At 42.2% G+C, this 26,381-nt stretch overlaps 1 protein-coding gene across 28 annotated transcripts in view; it reads right to left on the bottom strand.

The window, feature by feature from the left end:
* The window catches only part of CACNA1D (calcium voltage-gated channel subunit alpha1 D), a 201,710-nt gene that overhangs the window by 172,430 nt on the left and 2,899 nt on the right, over positions 1-26,381 (bottom strand). For all 28 annotated transcript variants that reach the window (XM_082209161.1, XM_082209169.1, XM_082209165.1 and 25 more), the window contains exons 2-3: positions 23,391-23,709; positions 21,821-21,926 (exon numbers count right to left, since the gene is read on the bottom strand). In XM_082209161.1, coding sequence (XP_082065287.1) covers positions 21,821-21,926; positions 23,391-23,709 — 425 coding nt within the window. The remainder of the gene's footprint in view (positions 1-21,820; positions 21,927-23,390; positions 23,710-26,381) is intronic.

The following is a 26,381-nucleotide window of genomic DNA, read 5'->3' as shown; positions in this document are numbered from 1 at the left end:
TTGAGCTCATGTCCAATAACAGTTTATGAACACAGCTAAAGGTTGCTTCACACATGCATTCTGAACCCTGATCTCCCAGGTCCTAATCCAACACTCTATAACCACTACACCATGCTAGCTTCCTAGAGTACTTCTGCTATGGGGCAGCTATATAAATTAAGTAAATAAATATGGGGGAAACAAAATGTCCCTTAGAGCAGTGTTTCCCAAACGTTTTTGGGCAACGGCACACCTGTTTACCGGAAAAATATCTCGCGGCACACCACCATTAAAGCCCCGCCCCGTGACGTCAGCGCGCAGCGTCACGCCGGGAGGGACGCACAAAAGTGAACGTTTTTTCCCTCCCCCTTGCCGGGGTGGGAGGAGGCAGCAGAGCGAGGGACTGAGGGACGGCGGCAGCTGAGGCGGCGGCGGCTGTTGTGGTGGTGGCGGCGATAGCGGGCGGAGGAGGAGCCGTCGCCGGGAGTTGCTGCTGCTGCTGTTGCTGCTGCTGCCCGGACATGCCGGCCTCCTCCTCCTCCGCTGTCTCGCGCTCCTCCCTTTTGCGCGCGCTGCCCCGCCGCTCGGCACCACCACCGCGGAGCCGCCCCCGGCTCGACGCGGATCCTCGCCGCCGCCTCTCGCCGCCCGACTCGCCCGCCTCCCTCCCACGGCACACCAGCCGGTGTCTCACGGCACACTAGTGTGCCGCGGAACACCGGTTGGGAAACACTGCCTTAGAGAAGGATCTGAAATATTTTCCTTGAAGCTTGAATTTGTTTTAATTGAGATTGTTTTATTTGATGTTTTAATGTGTTGTAAACTGCTTTGAGATTTTTTCTTTAAAATATAAAGTGGTATAGAAACTAAGTATTATTATTATTACTACTACTACTACTACCATCATCATTATTATTATATCACCACAAAAGACACCTAGACATTCCACTGTGGCGATTGTAACCTAGGTTAAAAGAGCCATTTGGTGATTAGCTTATATATCTGAGTTTATAACACCGTTTTGATCATTTGCATGCATTTGTGAGTGAATGAGTCTCTGAGAAGAACTTTGATATCATTTGATGTCACCTCAGAAACAATGCTTTGCAATGAGTCGATTCCCACATTCGGCTGTCAAGTCACCAAGCACCAAGAAATTGATCATTAAAGGTCATGAACACATGCATGTGAACTGTCCCACAATTTCACAATATTCCTGTGGGACAGGTAAACATTTAAAGTGAGGGCAGCTAAAATAGCTTGTTCAAACCATTCCCAGATGGCTATATATGGCCAAGAATTTATTTTCGCACAAGAGTCTGTGAAGAAAAGGCCCCATAGAATAGCTTTTTGTACTACAAGAAATGGTAGCTACAAAGTATTGGGTTTCCCTATTCACGGTAATGAAGGGTTCAGCATTTTAAGGTCAGCCGACAAGTGTTTTGTTATTATTTTCCTTGCAATACCCAAACTTTCATTTTTTCATATAAATAAAGAAGAACGCTACGACCTTTTCAAGCTGTCAAAATAAAGTAAATGTTTGCTTTGGCATGACAGCCCTGGCATAAAGCTGGAGGCAGCGAAAGCCTGTGAACCCTTACCTAACTCTTCCTGCTGCTTGGTCTGCATTGGGCTAAAGCACGGGGACTCAGCTGACTTCTTTCTGGCAAAACCTCATTTTGCAAATACACATAAATATAGTGTGACCTCATTTATAAATAAAACGTTATTTCATTTATCTTCAGTTGCATATTCATCATCGGGAACACACATTAGCAAAAATGTACATGTTCTGCTATGGGTGTTGCTTGCTAATTAATGAGGTGCCTATCACATTCCAAAGAAATATTATTTGTTTATATGAAGCAGGTATTCCATTTACAGCAGCAGTGAAAATTAACATTACCAAAACTCATATGCCACCTATCTGTTCCATCATCAGTTTTCCTGCTCTTCCAACCTATACAGTGGTACTTCGGGTTAAGAACTTAATTCATTCTGGAGGTCCATTCTTAACCTGAAACTGTTCTTAACCTGAGGTACCACTTTAGCTAATGGGGCCTCCCGCTGCTGCCACGCGATTTCTGTTCTCATCCTGAAACAAAGCTCTTAACCCAAGGTACTATTTCTAGGTTAGCGGAGTCTGTAACCTGAAGCGTCTGTAACCTGAAACATATGTAACTCAAGGTACCACTGTAGATTTAAAAAACCCACCTCTTATTCCTATGACATGACTAAAGTGACAGTGTTTCATATACTCCTTTGATCTTGTTACACTTAAGAGAGAGAAATAGCGTCAACCACTTGTTGTATCTGTTAAACTAAAAGGTAAACATTTGATGAGTTATGATGGACTTGTATGGGTTTCCTTGGAATTTTAAACTCTTGTTTTATTAATGGTGGTATTATTGCTTGTTAACTGCTATATGGTGTTTCTTTTAAGCAGAGAGCTATACAAATATAATACATAAAAGAAAAGAAAACAGCCACGCCCTATGTCTTCATGACTTTTACTTAACATAGAATCATAGAATTTTAGAGTTGGAAGGGACTCTGAAGGTCATCCAGTCCAGCTCCCTGCAATGCAAGAAGATTAGTTCACCTTTTCAAATAAATCTAGGCAGGGCAGTTTCCATAACCTGGTGCCTGACAAATATTTTAGACTGCAGCTCCCATCACCCCTCACTATTGGCCATGCAGTTGGAGCTAATGGAAACTGGAGTCTAAGAACATATGGAAGACACTAAGCTGGAGAAGGGGCGGTCCACCCCATAACCAGCAGCAGTGACCAGGATACTCTCAGTTGTTTATCCATTGAATAGTTAACATACTTGCTCCAAGTAGCCTCCTGTACCTTTGCATGCTTTATGGGAGAGAGGTGGAGGTGTTTTTAGTGTAGAATTAGTGCCCTGCTCTCTTCTGAGATGGTGTCCAAGACACATGATGTGACCTACTGGGGTGACTAGGTGGCAACCTCACACATAAGTCGTTCCCCTATCAGAACCACATCCATCCCAGATTCGGCCCAGAAAAATAAACAGGACAACATTTATATTTAGTTTGACAGTTTTAAGCTGGCAACTTGCAAGGCAGAAGTGTCAGATTTCATTTACAACCCAAATATTTTCTAAGCCAGCTTTGAAGCAAAGCATTCAGTCCTATATTACAATGAACTTTGTAATTTGGCCTGTTTCAATTTGTATGGTGCAAGAATAAAAAATGACTACTGATGACCTGTTATGGAACTGGGTAGGCTTTACATATAAAAGCACTAAGTTGGTCTCTCTATTTCATCTCAGAAACGATTTTCGATTCAAATACCATATCTATTTACATGACACTACATTTCTTCTTCACACACTTTATAGAATTCTCTCTCATGCCTGAGCTGATTGAGCTGAAAAAACCAATTTCCACATGCCAAGCATTGCCCATTTTAAATTCACTGCTCAGCTGGCAGGTTCAGGTTGTTAAATTGCTGAAAGCCTCTTTAGGCAGAAGTAGCTTCATTTGTCTTGCGCTTCCACGTAGAGAGAGCCTCGACCCCTTCAAATGAGAACACCTTTCAAAACGATTTAAGCTTTTTACTTATTCTGCACCACTCAGTGAAGTCAAGGAACATCCATGCAATTCTCAGTTTTCCATTTGGATAAAAGATAATTTCCATCATAAACTTAAAACTGAACACAACCAAATTATTGCTCTGCCCTGAGCAGAAGATACAAGCAAATGGTTTATTATCACACTCATCCTAAAACCACCTTCAAAGCTCTAAGCATTGCTATAAGCTGTTTCCACAAAAAGCAAGCAAAAAAGATAATGGAAGGGAATAAAAATCCCTTGTTTCTATACTTTTCTTTTTTTAATGTATATTTTTCAAAAGGAGTCATGTATAACAGCACACTCTGCCTCTGTAACCTCCTGGTTGCAGAACCCATCTGGATCTGTATGTAGCCCATGCAGGACTGCTTGTTCAGTGAAGAGGAAATTCCTCCTTAAGGCAGATATGAATCCTCAACACGCTTCTTCCTTCCCAGACAACCAACTTCTGTCTTGGTTCTTGAAGATGACAGAGGGAAAATATGGCACAATGCCTTGTTTCTACAACAGGAAGGACACTCAGATCTCGCCAGCAGATTAAATACCATGTAAACCAGGGGAAAAATATTGAAAAGTCATCTAGCCACATTCAAGCAGTACTTACTCTAACTTATTACTAAGATAGTTTTTTCAGTTCTTCTTTAAAACCTCTGAAGATATTCCTCAGCTTCCCTTCAGGTATTTTCTCCTTTAACTTGTCCATTCCATGAAAAAGGCTCCCTTCTCCACCACACACCCATTCTTACACAGGGCAGAATGACAATGGAAAGCCTGTGGCCCACCACCTACTGTTTTTCAGGGACCTCAAAGGATCAGACAATTATATTTTATGTGCTAGATGCCACCAATTATTCATTTCATATATCCCACCTTTACTCCAGAGACCTTAAAGCGGAATACAGACTCCCATCCTGATTTTTGCCAAGCCCAAACCTCCTTAGCTTCTGCAAAACTGCTGCATCATCTCCCTTCCTATCATACCCTAGGATCAATGAGATAGGAGCAACTAGTGCCAAGACGTTTTATATTCTACTGTTGTGGGGCTGCATCAGGCAATGTCACACTGAATACAGCGGCCTGTATCCTTCACAGTGACCTGAAGCTATTAGTCAGCATCACTTGCTGGCTGCCTGGGGCTGATGGGAGTTGTGGTCCAAAACGTCTGGAGAGCACCAACTTGAGGAAGGCCACTCCAAAGCAAAGTGAGCCAGCATTTCCAAATCACAATCAGTAATCACAAGCAATTGATTCTGCAGTGGCCAGACGTCATCTGGAATGCTGTATCCAGTTCTAGGCACCACACTTTAAGAAGGATGTGCAGACAAATGGGAACAGGCTCAGGGGAACGCAACCAAGATGCACAATAGTATGGGAAACATGTTGTGAGAAAGGTTGGAAGGGCCTGGGGCATATTTAGCCTGGAGAAGGGAAGACTGAGAAGGGCTGTCGCATAGAAGAAGTCAACAAGATTTGTTCTCTGCTGCCCCAGAAGGCAAGACTAGCTGGATCTAAAGGACGTAAGTTGCAGGAGGGTGGATTTCAGGGGAAGCCCGTTATTATTATTATTATTATTATTATTATTATTATTATTATTATTAATTTATTTGTACCCTGCCCATCTGGCTGGGTTTCCCCAGCCAGTCTGGACGGCTTCCAACGGAGATTAAAAATACATTAAAACATCAGTCATTAAAAACTTTCCTAAACAGGGCTGCCTTTAGATGTCTTCTAAACACCAGGCAGTTGTTTATCTCTGAAGGGAGGGCATTCCACAGGGTGGGCGCCACTACTAAGAAGGCTCTCTGCCTGGTTCCCAATAATAATAATAATAATACTAATTTTTTATTTAATGGTGAGAAAAGTTTGGAAATTGAACCAGTTATCGAGGGGAGGGACTGTCCCTAGCTGAACATAGTCAGGTAGGTGCTGCAGAGCCATTTTGTAGCCCCTGACATCCTGTATGAAGTTGGGGTTTGGACTGGGTGACCTGCAAGGCTCCCTTCCAACTCTATGATTCTATTATTTTTTTCCCAAACACAGGGGCCATTTCAATTCCATTCCATTCCAAAAGAAATACTTGCCTATATTTTATCAGATCAGTTGCTACATTGTTAAAGGGAGACCTACATGAACTGCCACTTGCTTCACATTTAATGCTTCACATTAAAGCAGAAGCTCCGCAAAGGACTTGGAGACAGCTTTAATATTTCTCTTTTATCAGTTGTGTCCTCCTACATATCCTCTCAGACCAAACACTCATCGTTGCCTTAACTTATTGCTGACTAATCTGCCCAGAGGCTATCACATTCATATTTGTGTTCTTTGGCAGTTGCATAAAGGTTAGGGGGGAAAAATTAAGTGGTTATTCAGTGACTATTTCCTGCTAAAGGATCTCCAAGGGGCTGGAGAATATTCTCTTGCAAACATTTTCAGCTGCAGTGTTTCAGAGAAGATGAAATGTTGCCTCAGAGCTGCCTGATAGTTGCCTTTTTCACAACTGTTCACTAGTACAGTGGTACCTCGGGTTACATAGGCTTCAGGTTACAGACTCCGCTAACCCAGAAACAGTACCTCGGGTTAATAACTTTGCTTCAGGATGAGAACAGAAATCGGCAGGGGCGGCGCGGCAGCAGCAGGAGGGCCCATTAGCTAAAGTGGGGCTTCAGGTTAAGAACAGTTTCAGGTTAAGAACAGACCTCCGGAACGAATTAAGTACTTAACCAGAGGTACCACTGTATTCACAGACACTCTTAGCTGCTACATTAATGACACTTTTACATGTTGGTTTCTTTTTTTCCTAGGTCACTGTGATCCCAGCTAATTTTGGATCACACTGTAAAAATGTTGTCATTGTGCCACATAGAAAGTCAAACATGACCATGAAGACAACTTAGGTGACTGCTGTCATTCTGAATTGGCTTCATTAAGATACTCTACACCATGAGTAGGCAAACTAAGGCCTGGGGGCCAGATCCGGCCCAATTGCCTTCTAAATCTGGCCTGCGGATGGTCCGGGAATCAGCGTGTTTTTACATGAGTAGATGTGTGCTTTTATTTAAAATGCATCTCTGGGTTATTTCTGGGGTATAGGAATTCATTCATTTCCCCCCAAAAAAATATAGTCTGGCCCCCCACAAGGTCTGAGGGACAGTGGACCGGCCCCCCTGCTGAAAAAGTTTGCTGACCCCCTGCTCTACACTACCTCTATATTCTAAAATGCCTGTGATATAAAGTTTTGAAATGTACTGTGCAATACTTGAAAGGTGTAATATAGGACTAAGAAATGGTAATACTTAATGGAAAAGGAAGAACAGTAACAAAAAATGGTATATTCCGGCATCATTAGAGCATGTGTTGTTGGAAAGGTAGGGCATGCATTCAGTACCTCTACAAAGCAAACACTTCTTTCCAGCTGTTTCTACATAGCAACTTAAGGTAAGCAGCTTCCATAAGCCAAACAGTTATTCCCAATCTGAGGAAAAGTTTGGAACGGATGAATTCCTGTTGTGGGAATTAACCATGTCATTCTGTATTGTACGCTGTTCTTTGAACACAACACTAAAATAGCGTCATTTTCCCAGTATCAAAATAACCCAAATTTAGAATCTTTAATTCTTTTCTGGGCAGTGTCACTATACACTTCAGTTAAACAGTTATGATAACTAACATTAAGCGCCATAATTGAAATCAGCTGCAGATCTGTATTTTTAAAGTGTCCTCATAAATATGGTAGAGTGCACGATGAGACCACAGTGTGTCTGATAAGCATAATACTGCTTCAGGGAACATGCTATTCAGTTCTGTGAAAAGGCATTTTTGCTACTTGGCCACTCCGAAAAAAACAGTCCATCTTGCCTGAGGCACTTCCACCACTGGCGAAGGGCAGCCTATCCTTCTGTCACACAGTTTTTTATGGTTTCCACCATAAAAGGACAGTTATAAACCGAATAAACCACATTAAAGAAACATAAACAGAGCCAGCCGTTTGCTTTTTATGTAACACAGATGGAACTAATATTATGACCTTCCTTGTGCTAGGAGTTAAAGGAAACCGAAGTGTGGAAAACAAAGTTTCTAATGCAGGACGGCCCAAGTCATTTTGCTGCCTGAGACAAGATAGTGACCATCACCACTGCAAGTCCACCAGTCACTACTTACTGCTGGTGCCACAGAGACGCTACCTCAAGTTTTCTGAAGTTTTGCCAAAGTGCCTGGGCCTGGCAGCTGCCAGCAATGCAGCATTGTTCTGACACCCCATGACCATGGGAGGCAGGCAACTGGAGAGATCTCTGATACCAGCCCATAAAAGAGTTGGTTCTGTTCTAATCACAAGCCATTTGGCTGCCCAGACAGAGCTAACCAAGTTAGTGCAACTCCAAATGCACCCAATATATTTCAGCCAACAGCTGCAAGGACCATTTACAAACGAGAGGAGCTGAAAGAGAACACCATTGTCTTGTCTCATCAGACAGCATATCAGTCCAATCCATTTTACATCCCTATGATTAGAACTTGAATGCAGTTATCAGCAGTTTTGTCTGTAGCAATGAGCGAGTGGCAATAGCCCTATTCTGGGATTCCTCCTTGCATGATTAAAATTGAAACTGAACAGAAAGAGTGTAGCTCATCTGCTTTGCATGTGAAAAGTCCCAGGTTCAAGCCCCAGCACCTCCAGGTAAGGCCTTGAATGTTCCCCATCTGAGCCACTGTCAGTCAGGGTGGACATTGTGCGCTAATGGCAGTCTGAGTTGGCAGTGATGGAACAGGAACAAGACCTTGGGTTCATAGTGGATAGCTCAATGAAGATGTTGACCCAGTCTGAAAGGTGTACATTTCAGTATTACACAGTATAAGGCAGTCTTTGCCGGAAACATGGAGCTAATCTTATTCAACCCTCTTAGGTGCACCTGGAAACCAACTAAAAGGCCAGAGCAGATCACCGAGTACAGGTGTGATATGCATGCTTTTAGCAAGCACCCTTTCATCAAACAAGAAGTTACACGCACTACTGACTGGGGTTTCCAAGAAGCTTAGTAGAGCAACGCAGTGGGGGAGTAACTGCAAGTGTAGTTTTTCTGAAACATTTGGCTTATGCTTTATTTATTCAGTAGTTGAAGCGTCTTGTTTATTGAGAACTCAAGCCTGGTGAGGCTGGTGCTAGCATGAGGCTATCCTTCATTTACTTTCACTGATAGCTACATTGGTCAGGTTATATTGCTTTTATAACCTTGTACTGTTTACATTTCAGATAAAGAGCATCCCATGTTTGTCCTTTCTGTGATTTATGAGAAGCCTGATCTTTCCCCCATAATTCTAGGCAGTCCTGTGGAACCTTAAAACTTTAAATGTCAACAAAGATAGCTATTTCTTACAGATCCCTCTTCAGAAATAACAGCTAAAATGTTTATTCAATGTGCTGGAATTACCTACGCTCTCGGTTGCATATTTGAATACACAAATCCCATTCCCTTTTTGAGCAAAGGAGGAAATTAAATGGTGCTGTTATCTTTGTAGGTGGTCCTATGGCACATAACTAAAAAGCTCTCAAAGTGGGGCAAGGCCGCTATCTACAGTGGTACCTTGGGTTAAGTACTTAATTTATTCTGGAGGTCCGTTCTTAAGCTGAAACTGTTCTTAACCTGAAGCACCACTTTAGCTAACGGGGCCTCCCGCTGCCGCCACGCCGCCAGAGCACGATTTCTGTTCTCATCCTGAAGCAAAGTTCTTAACCCTAGGTACTATTTCTGGTAACCTGAATCGTATGTAACCTGAAGCATATGTAACCTGAAGCATATGTAACCCGAGGTACCACTGTATTTAATAGTATAATTAAGTGCACTTTAGGTACAATTGGCAAGTGTTGTTATCTACTGCTTTTGTGTAGTTTTACAACTTACAGGCATTTTCATCTAAGCACACTGTACAGTTACACTGGGGTTAGAAGCAACTGTCCATTCTTTTGTTTAAAACAAGGTCTTTGTTGGAAGCTCCCTTTTCCCTCCACCCAAATTCAGTTACTAAATGTAAAGATGAAATCCTGTACTCCAGATTCACTGCCTGGAGGTGAGGCAACTCAGGCAATACTGGAAGCTTGGCTGTGCTAGTGTTATCTTGGGATATGCCTTTGCCTGTGGGAATCTGCCACTATAACATTGTGGGCATGCCAACACAAAAATACTGTTGGCACAACTCTGACAGCAGAGGAGCAAAATGTGACCAGAAAGAAGCAGGCATATACCAAATCCTCCACTTCTTCAGACCCAAACCCCACAGTAATGGAATGTAATACCAACCTCAGAGGTGGAGTAAATAGATCTCACTGAACTCAATGGAAAGGTGGGGGGGGGCATAGAGTTATGCATGGGGCTGTTAAAAGCGTGCCAGCCTATGACTGCTTTGAGTCAGCAGTATTGTTATGGAAGCTGAGAATGTGGGTGGCAATGTTGCTCCATTCTACGCTTCTCGTTTCTTTTTCCTACTCCACTTTTGTGCCATACCAACTCTACATTAAGCCAATTTATACAGCTAAATGCCTGGCCAGCATAATGAGGCCATCAAACTTTCTGACCCAAGTACTGAAAAGACCCAGGGCTCAAGTTAAATGTGCCTAAGTTGCGAGTTATAAATTGTATAAATTCCATTTACTGCTGCTTATCTTTTTCATTGTGTGCCACTGTTTTAATTATGATTGTTATTACTTTGATTGTTGCCCAGCAAGTAAGTATGGTTCCTGAAGGACAGATTTTGCACATTTAAATTAAATAAAATACCTGTGTGGCTTGTTACATTTCTGTTATAATAGACAACTGAAAGAATGTGAAGATTCACAAACCTATGATGTACTTTACTAATGTCAAATCATGCTAACTTCTCAACCACAGCCAATATACTTTGTCGGTCAGCTGCAAATGCTTACATGGAAAGAGGCACTAGCAATGAATAACAACCTTAGGATTGATTTGATTCACCCCACCCCCATTTTTCTACCCATAAAAAGATGAATAATTGAAAGTTATTTTTTAATATGAAGTAAAGGGACCCCTGACCATTAGGTCCAGTCGCAGATGACTCTGGGGTTGCGGCGCTCATCTCACTTTATGCCTTTTAGCAAAATCAGCCAGGCTATGTAACACTAGCTTTCACCTGCAGGGCTAAACTGTTTTGCAGGGGGGGAACCCTCTAAGAAACCTCGAGTAATTTATTCAAATTGCTCCTGAGAAGCTTAAGAGGTGTCCCCAAGTTATAGACAAAGTGAAGCAGTGGCAGAGAGAACAGACATTTAAATGGTTTTTATTTTTTCTTGCTTGTATGTAAGGAACCAACCCTTAAGCTAAACAGCATGTTATTCACATAGTTTGCCCTGAAGTGCAAGCTTTTTCTTTTACAAATTGCCAGTGTGGAAGGTCTGATTCAGATGAGGATCCTGGCATCAGATATATTGTAAGGATAGATATGGCATAGTGCATCTGCAGCAGCACAAACAGACCCCTTCATCTGCCCCTGCTGCAACAAAGCATATCTCTCCCATATCAGTCTCTACAGCCACAGCAGGCGCTGTAACACTTCAATAATTTGACGTCACCCTGAAAGGTGCACTACTCCATTGTTTCCCATGACAGAGGGATGCCAACAACAACAACTTTGCTCCCCGCTTCAGTACAATCTCGCTAGATCACTGCAAGACTAGACTTAAGTTTGCACAGGGATGGGGTGGGGGGTGGGAATTCCCATTCATTCCAATGGCAGCTTTCCACCCACAATGATAATTGCAAGTCAGGGGAGTGGGCTGAAACAGATCAGGTCAACAGCAGGGATGAAAGGGTTAAAATATCACCTTGACAGAATCCCAGTCTACAATGAAAAGGAAAAAGCTTGCACTCAAGAGCAAACTATGTGATTAACGTCACATACAGTTAAAATTAAAAAGGAAACCATTATATAAGTGTCCAAACTACTGAGTTTACCCATCTCCCTTTATTTGTAGTATCTGAAAATGAAATATAGGCACACCAATTGCAGCCCTATCACCACCCCTGCTTTTCAGAAAACCTTGCATAGTCAATAAAAATTGCTTGTAAATATCTATTGTCCTTGACATTTATTTCTGTTTTTAAAATAACAGTTCTTAATTTGGTTTGTGCGTGCGTGTGTATATCTGTGAGCACATGCACGTGCATACTGCATGTGTGTATTCTGCAAATCATCTTGGGTGTCATAAGTGATTTGTAAGTTTTCAAAACAAATAAATTCAATTATAAGAATTTTAAACACTACTTTAAGAAAATGACCAGGCAGATCTTATCAAACCGCTGCTACATGCTTTATATGAGAAAAGACATGCTCTAGCAGAGATAACATAAGCCAGGCTACTGTGTTTGCCATAAAAGAAACAAAAAGGCTTGTCTTCCCCCTAGTATGCTAGTTTTCTATGCAGATGGACAGTTTTGTATGGAGGAAAATGCAGTTATGTGAGTCTTCTTTTGCAGTCTGATATGGAACTGTCTGGGCACAGATTTACTGCACCACTGAAAACTAGACCAATATCTTTGCAGGATCTCAAGTAGTAAGAGAAGATAAAAGAGGTCGTACACTTCAATATATCACAGAGCTAGCAACGTTAAATTCTCAGTTCGTATCTCTGTTCTGACAGAAATGCAGTGGGTGGCTTTTTGCAAGCTAATATAGTTTGGGTTTACCCGGCACGAAAAGAGCTTTTAAGCTCTCTATCACACCACCTCTGGAAGGTTCTGGGTGCTCTCATGAGATCTTGCAGGCCAGTCCAAGTTCCCACAAGATCTTGCACAATCATCCCTAGCCTTCCAGAGCTGTTGTGCTGAACAAGCCTTGCCATCCAAGCAAGGCAAAAAGCTCAAAAGATTATTCTGCAGGTCTGCTTGGGTTAGTAAAGGTAAAGGTACCCCTGCCTGTACGGGCCAGTCACGACCGACTCTGGGGTTGCGCGCCCATCTCGCTTAAGAGGCCAGGGGCCAGCGCTGTCCGAAGACACTTCCGGGTCACGTGGCCAGTGTGACGAAGCTGCTCTAGCGAGCCTGCACCAGCGCAGCACACGGAAACGCCGTTTACCTTCCCGCCATAAAGCGGTACCTATTTATCTACTTGCACTTAAGGGTGCTTTTGAACTGCTAGGTGGGCAGGAGCTGGGACCGAACGACGGGAGCTCACCCTGGCGCGGGGGTTCGAACCGCCGATCATACGATCGGCAAGTCCTAGGCGCTGAGGTTTTACCCATAGCGCCACCCGCGTCCCCTCTGCTTGGGTTACCTAGCACAAAAAGAGCTTTTAAACTCTCCACCTTGCTTGCTAGCCAAGACCTGCTCGGCACAGCACCCCTGAAAGTGCTGGGGGTGTTCTCTCTCCTCCTCCCCCGCTAGCCATGCTGTGGCTCCTGTTGGAAATAAGTGAACACATTCCCTTCCCTTGAATTTGTAGGTAATGCATGTGTTACTTTAAACCACCAGAAAGTTCTGTGTAGTAATCTAGCCAGCATTTACTTGTAGTCTTTGCATTTGCCGAAGTTAAGCCACTCCTAAAAGCTGAGTCCATTTTTTGTTTGCTTTTCTCTCCAGACAAGATGTCTGCTATTTCTCGCTTTGTAGCTCTACTCAACCTGTAAATAGTTCCTGCATGAATAAAGCCCTTGAACTCCAGAAACTGTAAATTTCCCACCTTAATTCACACTAACTATAAGCAGACCTTTCAATTATATGCAATTTTCATGTTGATGCAAAAAATTAAGGATGAAATAAATTGTAGAGGAAATATTCAGTGCTGAGTAGCCAAAATTCAGGCCCCAAGGACAACAGAAAAAAATAAATAATAGGGCTAGAGGGACTATAGATAACCAAGGGCGAGAACCAGGAGGATATACACAAAGTAAAAGAGGCACACATTGAAACAGCACAGCTAAGAAAAATCTGCCTTACTGACAAAAAAAGCACCTACTTACAGCAACTTCCATGGTGCCTTGGATCCACCCACCCACATCCTTTTAGCCTCTTGGCAGCTGTCTCCAGGTCTGTGCCCTACAGTCCAGTTGCAGCACCAATGGAACCATGCCCCTCCACCAGTTTATGTACCCTCATCTGACCAGGGGTGGGGACACAATCTGAAACTTCTCCTACACGGAAGCAGTCACTGCTCTTCCCTCTTCAAGCCCTTCTTGGTCCTAGGAGACAGTGGGATGGGGGAACATGGGGACTTGGCCCGGCCTGTCCCTGACCTGAAAAGCCTCTTCCTCCGTTTTCCTACTGACACATTCTGCGCTCCCACCTCTGCTTTTGGCTGCTCCGACCTGTCCTCTTTCCTCCTCCCTGGCTCCTGCCTTGTGAGAGGCACCAAACCCTATAAATCGCTGGTTCCCTCCCCGGGGTCAGACCCTAGCCGACCTGCCTCCCCCCCCCCACCAGAGCCCTGCCAATCCCTGCCAGAAGACAACCAAGGAAATGAATGTCATGAAAGCAATAAACAGAGGCAGAGTTAAGAGGTACTGTTTAGATAAGATCTGATTCTGACATTGTCCCCACAGAGAAAGGAGCAATTCTGAACACAATCTCACACTACCATTTTGTTCCAGAATACAATGTCATGTACAAAGCAGAACCATCTTCTGTATAGGATCCAACAAAAATTGGCTGATTCAGTGGCAGGGGAATCTAATCAAGACAGTCATGAATATTGCTTGCACGCAGTCAGTAAAAAAGCTTTACTAGCAGCAAGGCCAAATTAAAACAGTACAGACTTCCAAGATAAGGCCTAATGAATATTAGCAATTATCCCAGCGGGTGTGCTCATCAGGAAGGCAAAGAAGAGCAAAGGAAGAAAGAGATATTGTTCTTCTCACAAAAGACCATTCAGAAGAATCATCTTTAAAAACAAACTGGATTTAAAATTGTGTTTGTTTGAACAGTACAGGGTTTCTGTTATTAAAGAATGGACACTTCTACCTTAAAATTTAAATTATTCCTGTTCGTGAGATGTGCACATCCAGCCAAGGAGGACAAATGGCCAATAGTTAAATTCTTTATTGACAGAAGCATGTGCAGCAGCTCCTAAGGCACAGATAATACAAACGTGCTCACACTTCTAGCAACCACATAAAAGGTAAAGGGACCCCTGACCATTAGGCCCAGTTGTGGCCGACTCTGGGGTTGCAACACTCATCTCGCTTTATTGGCCAAGGGAGCCGACGTACAGCTTCCGGTCATGTGGCCAGCATGACTAAGCCGCTTCTGGCAAACCAGAGCAGCGCACGGAAACGCCGTTCACCTTCCCGCCGGAGTGGTACCTATTTATCTACTTGTACTCTGACGTGCTTTCGAACTGCTAGGTTGGCAGGAGCAGGGACCAAGTAACAGGAGCTCACCCCATCGCAGGGATTTGAACCGCCAACCTTCTGATCAAAAAGTCCTAGGCTCTGTGGTTTAACCCACAGTGCTACCGGCATCCCTTCAGCAACCACATAGCTGACATTAACTTTCCCAAGTTCAAAGCAACAGTGGGAACATGCATCCCCCACCCCCAGGCTTACGTACCCTCATCTGACAAGAGTGTGTGCATGCAACCCGGGATTCTGCTGCACAGAAGATATCACTGTGCTTACCTCTTCAAGTCCCTCCTGGTTCTTGGAGACAGCAAGGCAGAGGACGGCATGGATTCAACCAGCCCACCCCTTGTCTGAACAGCCTCCCCCTCCTATTCCAACATGTCTTGCACCTCCTCCTCTGTCTCTTGACTGCTCAAGCTCTTTGCCTTCCTCCAGCTCTGGCTTCTGCCTTGCAGGTGGCACAGAACCCCATAAATCACTGCCCCCCTCTCCTAGTTCAGCCCCTGGACCCCCTGCCTCCGCCAAACACTTGTCAGAGACCTACCAGTCCCTGACAGCACATTTGCCTTTGAGTTTTCTATTGGGTTATTTTGTTGCTTTGTTATTGCATTTTAAGGACATCTTTCAACTACAGACTTGGTATGTTTTACAGAAAAATCCTACGTGAGGTTTGGGAGAGGCACAGACACAGATCCACTGCTGCATCCTCATGCCCTGCTGGCTTACTTTTTCATTGCAACAGCCATTTCACTGCAACAGCACAGCTGAGCGGTCCAAGAACCAAGTCCGGTGGGCAATCTGCAAGGCTTGGACCCTCCAAATGAGTACCAAGTGCCCTACCTTTCCTCTGCTCTCACCCAAACACAGTTTCAGGGCTTTCTGCTTGCTACCATCACTAGGAAAAAAACCAATAGTAGCTTTCCATCCACCTGAGTATAGCCCGGGGCCCCATCACAACAGCCCCCCACCCTCCATTAGCACTCCTCTCTGATTGTGAAGGCCAGCAGAATGGCAACAATATGCCTTTCAACTCCCTCCAGCCCTCCCTCCAGGGCATATGTGTTATATTGCACACTGGATAGTTACCCTTGGTTTGCAAAAATTCTGGGAACCGTAGGTCTCTAGGAGAGAGACTAGGAATTTCTAACAAAAATTATCAGTACGCTCACCAAGCTAAAATAGCCAGGACTCTTGGGGAGAAGGGATCACAATGGTTATATTAAGACTTGTGATGCTGCTGTAACCTATGCCACATCCTGCTTCGTTATTATCCACCAAAGATCAAAAGTCCCCTAAGAAAACACATGATGAAATCCAAAGCTCATTCTGCTTTCTGCAAGGACCTCCGTAACATCTCATTCCACCCCAAACGTAAGCAGTGAAGACAAAACCGTGGACTTCAGGAAAAAGAGAACAGCTGCAGCAATTCTCCAAGGCAATGAATTCTCTACACCAATTGCTATTAACAGAAAAAGTCTCGAGCATATTGCTCCAGAAGTATTTTTGTCAATTATGATCCTACTTGTTCTAGTCCAGTGAAGTAAGTGCACAGCAGCTGGAGCTGCACACACTGATCTCTTCTTTTTAAAAAAAGAAAATCAGTTGTTTGGCAGGGAAGGGGAAGGTTTTCCTCCCAAACAGCTGATCACCAGCTTTTTCATATATATAAAAAAAGCTGCTGGATCAAAAAAGTGAAGTGCACATGCAGCATGTAGCTGCACACATAGTTCCTCGTGTAGCAAGAAATATGAGCACAGAAGTCTGCTTCCATATACCTATTGGTGGTAGGGCAACAAACTATTAGTTTTTATCAGGAGTACACTAGTACTAACATTTTAAGAAAGGCAAATGAGTCCATTTTCAATAAGAACTGAATTCTGGAATTCATGTCTTCTTTGCTATCCTACTCCAATTCCACTCCATCTTTCTTTGGATTGGGGGGGGGGATACATCATCTCTCTCTCTCTCTCTCTCTCTCTCTCTCACACACACACACACACACACACACACACACACACCATTTACGGATTTGGGTTTCTGAAGCAGTATGATAATATTTTCTGGCTTTATTATACATTTTTAAATATCACATAACATCCTATTTTATTCTGAGAGACAAAATGCTTTCTGCTTATGTTTTAGCAGAAGCTATCGCATTTTATCTGAGTATTTATTTTTGGCCTAGCAATCAGCTTTCTTTATTTGTAAGGTTATTCCTCCACCAAACTACCCGCTGCTACCAAAGTTCAGTGCTTTGAAACTGACGATGTTATGTCATCAGTGAACAGGCACATGAGGCTTTTTAAGGCCGCATGCTTAACTTTACACTACTGACAATGCCATGCTATACATGTCTACTCAGAAGTAAGTCCTATTGACTTCAATGGCACTTACTTCCAAATAGGTTTGTATCAGATTGCAGCCATAAAGTCTTGCAGAAAACTAGCTGCAAGGGGGGATCACAGTCACAAAAATGCCTTTTCCTGAAGAATCTGTAGGCAAAGTATCGTGCTGAGCAAGCTGAAATATGGGGGGGTCATCATTTAGTTTACAAAGTTCTCCACTGTAAATTGATTCAAAATGCCTTGGATGAGTTGATGGGTAAATTTTATTTATAAGTGCTGTCAGTCACAATTTGTATTAATCTAACGTTTACTGTGAGAATCCATTTGGGGGCGGAAATTGATTGTACAATTAATAGTTTCACCCACCTTGCCTACTGTGTTGATTGCATTCCATGGAAGATGGATTAAACTTTATAATCCGCCATATAAGTCACCTAATAGAGAAGCTGACATACTGATATTATTCACTAAAGTGAACTGCTCACTGTCGGTTTAATCAGTTATGCTGCTAGTGATGCACGTGGTCTGGGCGACAATAAAATAAAAATATCTTCCAGATCTCAGCAATTCATTTTTACCCTTCACACAATACGCAGAAGAATGTCTTCATTTAGGCAGGGAGTGCCACCATTGTAAACTAAAACTTAATCTATTATAAAAGAGGCACTTCTAGTGTTGGCATTCAAGGTGCGCAATACATGATGGCATTGGCAGATATTCTTCCTATATGCTGCTTTGTTTTGTTTGTTTCTTACTGAATTTTATAAACAAGAATAATGTTATACAAATAAGTATACCAAGTTTTCTCATGTCATTTGTATATCACAAAAACAGCATAATAAATGTGGGAAAATATCTACAGCATACATTTCATTATTAGTGGTCAACATATAAGTTCTTGGTTCATGAATTGGTTTAAACAATTAGGAAGAAAAAGAGAAAAGAAAAGGGGGGAAGAGGAGGAGGGAAGAATGGCGAGTGGGGTGGGGTGGTTATGCTTCTTTTATTCTACTTAGTGGGGAGGGATTGTGTCAGTGTTACTTGTAAGGGTTCTCTTACTATTCATTTGTTGTGTTTCCTTGGTGGTGAGAGAGGTTAGGGGTGGCTTAGGGAGTGGTTGGTTGTCTTCGGTTGGCTGTAGTGAGAATTGTTCACAAGCAAACAAGCTGTCACCTTTCCCCTTCTAAAGTTCAGAACCCTGCCAATTATATGTAGTCGGGCTGTCAGATTAACCCAAAGACTGTGGGTGACACCCAATGCAGCCATACGCAGAATGGACCCGTTCAAAGCCCTAACAATCTGGACTAGTCTACCCTGCAACATGGGCAGCCGACCTGTGGCCAGCCCACCCTGATTTATAGTCAGTAAAATTTACTGTAAAATACACAATTCAGGTACAGGGGCTATCAATTACGTACAGTGGTACCTCAGGTTACAGACGCTTCAGGTTACGCGTTTTCGGGTTGCGCACCGCACCAAACCCGGAAGTACTGGAACGGGTTACTTCCGGGTTTTGGGCATGCACAGAAGAGCTGAATCGCAACCCGCGTGTGCGCAGACACAGTGCTGCGGGTTGCGAACGTGCCTCTCTCATGGATCACATTCGCAACCTGAGGTTCCACTGTACTGTAGAATTGCCGGGTTTTTTTGCTCTATAAGACTCACTTTTTCCCACCTAAAAAGTAAGGGGAAATGTGTGTGCGTCTTATAGAGCGAATGCAGGCTGCACAGCTATCCCAGAAGCCAGAACAGCAAGAGGGATTGCTGCTTTCACTGCGCAGCGAATCCTCTTGCTGTTCTGGCTTCTGAGATTCAGAATATTTTTTTTCTTGTTTTCCTCCTCCAAAAACTAGGTGCGTCTTGTGGTCTAGTGCATCCTATAGAGCAAAAAATACGGTAAGTATTACAGAGCTGTTGTTTTTAAATGTTCCTCATCCATCTAAATAGCTTTGTATGCAATAATCAATTCAAATAAATTGTAGCCAATTAAGCTTTTCCTCACTGCTCAACAAAGTCATTAAGGATTTGTGCAAATGTAAAATGTGTTTCTCTGAACACACAGTTGCATAATACACAGTGGCGTAGCGGGGGGGTGCAGGGGGGGCCAGCCGCACTGGGCGCAACATCTGGGGCTTAGGGTTAGGGGGCGCAAATCCACGGGTTAGGGGGCGCAAATTACTTGCCTTGCCCCGGGTGCTGACAACCCACGCTACGCCACTGATAATACATACAGTCCAATGAGAGCTCTATTGCCAATAGCCAGTGTAAAACTCTGTGAAAAATCTACAATGTTTTTTTGTGTAAAGAAACGTCAAAGGCATTTTTAAAAAATGAAAGCAAGACGTATAAAAATAAAATACTTAAACTTGCCCATGAACTAAGCAAAAACGATTGGTTTTGGACAAGGCATAAAGGTGCAAAGTTAAAACAAGATGAACCCAGCTAAAATTCAATAAATTGCCAGCCTCTGATGCAGACAGATGCTTTACCCACTTCAAATAATGCTTTATAATATTGGTTATTAGCACAGACCTCCTAGTGGATTGACAGTGACACAGAGATTTGTGTCCTAAATTTCTGGGAGCAAAACCAGACTGCTCAGATACACCGCTACATAGATTGTTCTTTACAGTGACCTGAATTGTGCTGTTTTTTTCCTGTTTTTGTTGTCTGTAGCTGTTTAATATCATAATCTCAGTAAATTAAGAATACCGAAGGCATTGTGTGTGTGTGTGTGTGTGTGTGTGTGTAAAAACAGGTAACCAATGTTTTAAGGGGCTTTTCAAACAAGTGCCTTCATTGTGCAGTGACAAAAAACCCCAAAAGAGAAACAAACCAACACTATTTAGTATTACAGACTTCAAAGCACTCCTTGTATACAGAATCTCAAGCTAAGATACGAGCAAGCAAAAACTGCATATCAAGAAATGTTGAATTCTTCCCATTTGGTTTTATATGTTTCAATCAAAAGATACCAAAGAAGTGTTTGATTGTACCTCTAAAAATACTAAACTGAGGATGATAAGCACCAATATATTTTAAAAGATTGAGAAAATAATGACAAAATCAATCATGACTAACAGAATCGAAAGATTACTCAGATCTATTTATTTGGGGCTGGCAATATGCTCAAACAATGATCTGCAGACCACCTCTGCTTTCATCCTGGAAGGATGTACATGATTTGTTACAAAGACTCTATGCCTCACCTCAAGCATTAGAAAAAAATCAAACTGCACAGAAGGCTTAAAAACTAGCTTGCTATCTAACATGGGAAGTTTTTCACATAGGACCTGATGTTCACATGAGGACACTTAAAAAAAAATCCCCCATTCATGAACAGAAATCCCAACATGAAGTGGCGGCCACATTTGAACCATCCCTAGGTATGTTTTCCAAGTCACTAGACCATGGGTAGGCAAACTAAGGCCCGGGGCCGGATCCGGCCCAATAACCTTCTAAATCTAGCCCGCAGACGCTCCGGGAATCAGCGTGTTTTTACATGAGTAGAATGTGTCCTTTTATTTAAAATGCATCTCTGGGTTATTTGTGGGGCATAGGAATTCATTCATTTCCCCCCCCCCCCAACAATATAGTCCGGCCCCCACAAGGTCTGACGGACAGTGGACCGGCCCCCTGCTGAAAAAGTTTGCTGACCCCTGCACTAGACCACAGAGTCACATTGTATGGGGAGGGGGGCAGTTGTGTTACAGTATGAGAAATATAGGTGTTCACTGGAAGACACAGGCTGTCTGTCATATATGAACTCTAGAGGATCATAAAATGATCCTGTGAAAAAGGCTGGAGAGATAACTTGCACAGCAGAGAAACTTCTTTGGGTTTGGGGAACCATTTTATCATGCAGTCATCTACTAGTTTGTAAACAGTGATTCCATGGGCAAAAGAGACTTTCCACTAGCAGAAGAATACCTTTGGATACAAGTCCATTGTTTTAATATATAAACCTTGGTATCTGCTGCATTTACATGGGTCAAACCCCACTGATGCTCTCACTGAAATCAACAGCATTATGATACCCTTCCCTCCAGAGTCTAATCTCTTAATTAGGGAGCTAACTTTGTCCATTACTTCCCAGTAAATCGTTATCACAGAATAATGCATTTAAAGGTACATCTCTATTGATAATATAAACCATTCAATGCTACCATGATTTTTATTTTAAAATGTGAAAATAATTGAAACTACATGAATAGAGAAATAAAAGTTCATGTGAGGGCTGAGCACTAAGACGGCAGACGGTATAAAACATCAGCAACATATAAATCCAATTACTGTGTTCCTCAAAATGCATTTGTATCGCGCCAAGAATTATCATAAACCATCTTATTATATCAGAAACCAGAGCGTGCCTATTGGAACTGGCAACCAAAGCAGCAAAACACATTTTAGAATGTTGGTTCTCATCTCACCCACCCCAACTAAATGTATAATTCATTCCATACTTTTATTAAGGTTTCATGTACATTTTTTAAAAAAAATTAAAGAACTTCAAGCACAGGACGGGAATCCAAAAAAACCCCCACATACTTACCAAGTTTTGATTTGTTGAATTAGAATCATCTTCTGGGAATGGGATGTAAACAGCTAAGGCCACACAATTGGCAAAAATAGCCAGTAATATAAATATGTCAAATGGTCTGAAGTATCTTGTTAAGGATCATCCAGTGTTGGGATATATTTATATAAAACTCAGTCTAATTCCTTACTAATTTCTGCATTAAGAACAATAGGCTTGTTTCTGAAGTAAAACTGACACGTTCAGGCTCTTCTTTTGACTGATGGAAGTGACAATCCCTCCTCCACAAGCATCCATTATATTGTCTCACCTAAATCTTTTTCAGCACATGACCTTTCATCAATGCCCTCTTTTTAGTAAGAAACTGCACAATTACATTATTTCACACAATACATATACAGATTATAGATATAGATATATCCAATTACTATAATATTAAATCAATATTTTGATTCAAATATTTGAAATGCTTACAGATCAGTTCTCTCCTCAGTGTAGATACAGATCATTAGTGCTAATGGAATTTGCATAGGCACAACAGCCATGGAATAAAACCACAGTGATATATGCCTATATCTGGATCCAACCCAATTTTGGCACATCAATTTTACATGGGTACGTAGAGATTATTAGCTAGGGAGAAAAATGTAAGAACGTGCTAGTGAAAAATCTGTAGCATTTATGGAATATAAAAATAACAGTTTTGACCAGCCACATACTTATGCATGGGTTGGTTCAACTGAAATTGGAAGCTGCAATGCCATTTACCTCTGAGCAACCCCAATTGAACTCAGTAGGACTTAGTTCTGGCTAGAAATGTATAGGATTGTGGGGTTAATATACTAACTATATAAAAAGGCAACTTTCTTTAGCAAGGTAACATACTACCCATCTTGCTCAAAAGGCTCTTCTGTACATTCATTTTGGAAGCACAAATTTATCCTATTAGAACCAAGTTCTAAATAGTGATGACACAATGAAGTCTCATCTTGTGGCATCAGGTAATTTGCTTTAATAAGCATATATGAATCTAAGCATGTGTATCTAAAACACCTCAACAATACCTTAATAAATGTGAAATAAATCCTGAAGTCCAAAACACTATGTATTAAAGGATATTTTTAGAACTGCATTTTAAGAACACAAGACCTTGTATCTAAGGCTTACATAAAAGTAACATTCACTCCTCTCTGCCACATTTCATAAGTCCAAATCAACATGGACAGGCTATAACTTAGCAGTTTTAATCCCCTACCCAGGCTGCTTTTTCACCCAGAGGAGAAAATCTAACAGGGAAGATTTCGCCACCATCACCTCAGAGGAATAAAGGAGGCTTAGGGGGACTGATTTTTAGTTGGGAAAGGGTTAAGCAGCTTTTCTCTACTGACATTTTCTCCATTCCAATTTCCAACTTGCCCAGGCTGATTTTGGTTAAAACGAAAAGGGGGGGGGGGAGTAGGAATACAGCGATAATACAGAATTCTGTGCAATATCTAGTCTAAGCCCAGGTCCATGTCTTTGACACACTTTTGAGTATTCAGAGTAGAGATGGCAAGAACAAAAAAACACTCATAAAAAAGGATACTTCCATTCTACTATGCCAATGCAGGCTCTCCGGATTGGGTTATTGAGGGATAAACAGAAAAGGGCCCGGGCTGGCCGACTGTTGGATGTATTACCCTGTTTTTTGCTCTTGGCATATTGCTGGCGTTTTCTTTGGGACAGAGATCCTACAGGTTGGGCTGGGGCGGTGCTCATGCTTTGGGCAGCCTTGGCTTGTCTAGCAGCATCAATTGCAGCTTGCCAAGATAGCACAGTTTGCTTGGATGGTGCTGAGCTGTTCGACTGGAGAATTGGTCCGTCACCAGGAAGAGGAATTTTGGTGCTATTTGCATAGCTTGCTTCTGTAGGAAAAAATGGGAAAAGGGGAGAAGAAGATGCATTTATCCTGTTTTAAAATAATCCTGTCCTTTTTAAACTGTTTCCACTATATTTTGAAGCATTTTTAATAATAATAATAATAACAATAATAATAATAATAATAATAATAATAATAATTAAAGGACTTGGGGAATCACATTTACAAACATTAGCATTTGTCTTGACACGTTCTGAAGTTAACACACCCTGAATCCTCAAGGCATATTAAAGATATATCAAAGAAGCTGAATTCAAATCAATCAAACCAATTTTACAATTGATAAAAGAGTCCAGTTTCCAGTTAATAGAAGTTTCTTCATTTGATTGTTTGGTACAAACTGCCTTGTAAGAGCAAACATTACAGATTCTCTTAAATCCATAATATGTGAAGTCATTTCAATCACTACAGAAACTAGAATGTATCCCTGCTGACATAAACAAACAAGCAAACCAATCCTTTCAACGTAAATATGCATTGCTTCTTGGCTAACATAGTAATTCTCTCTTTGATAACTGAACACACTTTCCCCAAAAGACAGTTATCTTTAATGCTATACAGCAATTGTTACTACTATGGATCCACCAATTTTGTCTAGCATTACTTGTGTTTGCTACTAACTCTGCTCCTTTCCTGAGGCTACTGACGTGTACAGAGGACTTAGGCAGAGCAGAGTCTTGCCTGTGGCTTTGTACTGCATTTTGAAGAAACTCAAGATTGCTTCCAAAGTACAGCATGAAAACAGAGGCCACCACTGCATCTCTCCAGGCTTGGGAAAGGGGTGAGTCTTGTCTCTTCATGTTGCATTTTGTCACACTGCATTTTGGGTGGTGTGACAGCAGAAACAAGGTATGGGGGAAGACTACAATCAACCTGGCAGTCAAATCTGTGAACCCTTGATAATAACTAGCAACATGCCTCCTGTGATGACGGATAAGAGAACTTCCATAGAGGGAAGGCATGTATATTGCAGAGCACCCTGGGGTGGATTTTGCTCTCACCACAATACTCTCCCAAGAAAAGCTATTTATTTCCTCCTGTTGAAATGAATGGCAGAAAGTTAAAGGCTACACTCAGAGACACCACAGGATAGGGGGGGGCTGATTCCCTAAACCAGGCCCCTAAGTCTAAGTTTTAAAATTAAAGCTATAAACCATCCTGATATCTGTTTCTTGGCCATGTCAGAGGGTGACAGAATGATTGCATGGTAGTCAGAATTGTGGGCACAGATTTTTGGATGTCATTCAGCAACAAGAACATCTGTATAATGAAAGCAGCTTGTGTTGTTTTCCCCCCCAGAAGCCCTTTACACACATCACAGCACACCCAGGTATACTAAATTCATAGCATCTACAAGATAAAGATGAAGCTGTTGGTCTATGGAAATGTACCTTTTTTGAAAGTATGTACCTTTTTTAGATTTTAAAAGCTAAAGACTTAATTCTTAACAGCCAGCCTTCTGCAAAACTCTTATTATGGCGTGCATTCTTAATCAAAAAGTAGAACTGGAACATCAGAATCTGCTCTGCTTGTGGATTCTAAATATTTAATTAACTCATTTCAGAGAGAACCTGTTGCAAAGCCAATGCCAATGTACGTTTTACTGTTAGCTTATACATCCAGCACTCACCCTCCTCCTTTCTCCTGCTGACTTGTATATTGAATCAATGCTTGAGTGCCCCCAGTCTTATATCCTTTTCTACATCCTCCATCTATTAGCCCATATATAGGCTATATATAGCCCATAGCCACCCACATATAGCTTGTCACTGCTAACCATGTGCTCTAATCCAGGATGTGGATCCTCCAGATGTTGGTGGACTGTAGCTCCCATCACCCTTCAACAATGGCTATCTGGGTCCTGTTGTAAAGCAAGCTAAGCAGATAATGAAAAATTCAAAATGAAAGCAGGTAGGGATAGCAGGGGGGCAGTGTGCCTGATCCCCATAATGGCCATTGTCTACAGTGTCCTAAACTTCGGTGTTCTCCTAACCTGTATGGGAGGACAACTGGGACTGAAAGACCAAGGCAAAGCTTGGGTGCTCAGAGACGAAGTGATAAACACACACAATGTGTGAGACTGCAGAGCATGCTTATTGCATGCAATATGTGGAGGTTGGGATGAGAACATAAGAAGAGCCCTGGATGATCAGCACAAAGGCCCATCTGACCAGTATTCTGCTCTTACTGTGGACAACTGGATGTTTATGGAGAAAGCCTGCAAGCCGGACCTAAGTGTCACAGCACTCTCCCCACTTGTGTTCCATAGCAAATGCTAATCAGAGGCATGCCACCCCCAATATTATAGATAGTATACAGCCATCACGGCAAGTAGTCACTGATAGACTTATCCTCCGTGAATTTGTCTAATCCTCTCTTAAAGCCACCATTGTTACTATATCCTGCAGTAGTGAAGTCCATAGTCAAAGTGTGGGCTGTGTAAAGAAATATGTTGCTTTGTCTGTCCTGAGTCTTCCAACATTCAGCTTCATTACATGACTCCAGATTATAGTATTATGAGAGAGTGAGAAAAATATGCCTTTTCTGAACCTTTCCCAACCCTACAAATATACTTTTCCAGATACAACAAGCAGAACTGAACAGAGTCTTCCAGGTAAACTTGCACCATAGATTGGTATAGTGGCATTATAACATTGG

Source organism: Podarcis vaucheri (genome assembly GCF_965113315.1).
Source record: "Podarcis vaucheri genome assembly, chromosome: 2".
Taxonomy (NCBI): Eukaryota; Metazoa; Chordata; class Lepidosauria; order Squamata; family Lacertidae; genus Podarcis; species Podarcis vaucheri.
Note: the sequence above shows the minus strand (reverse complement) of the source record. Positions and strands in the feature narration are given on the sequence as shown.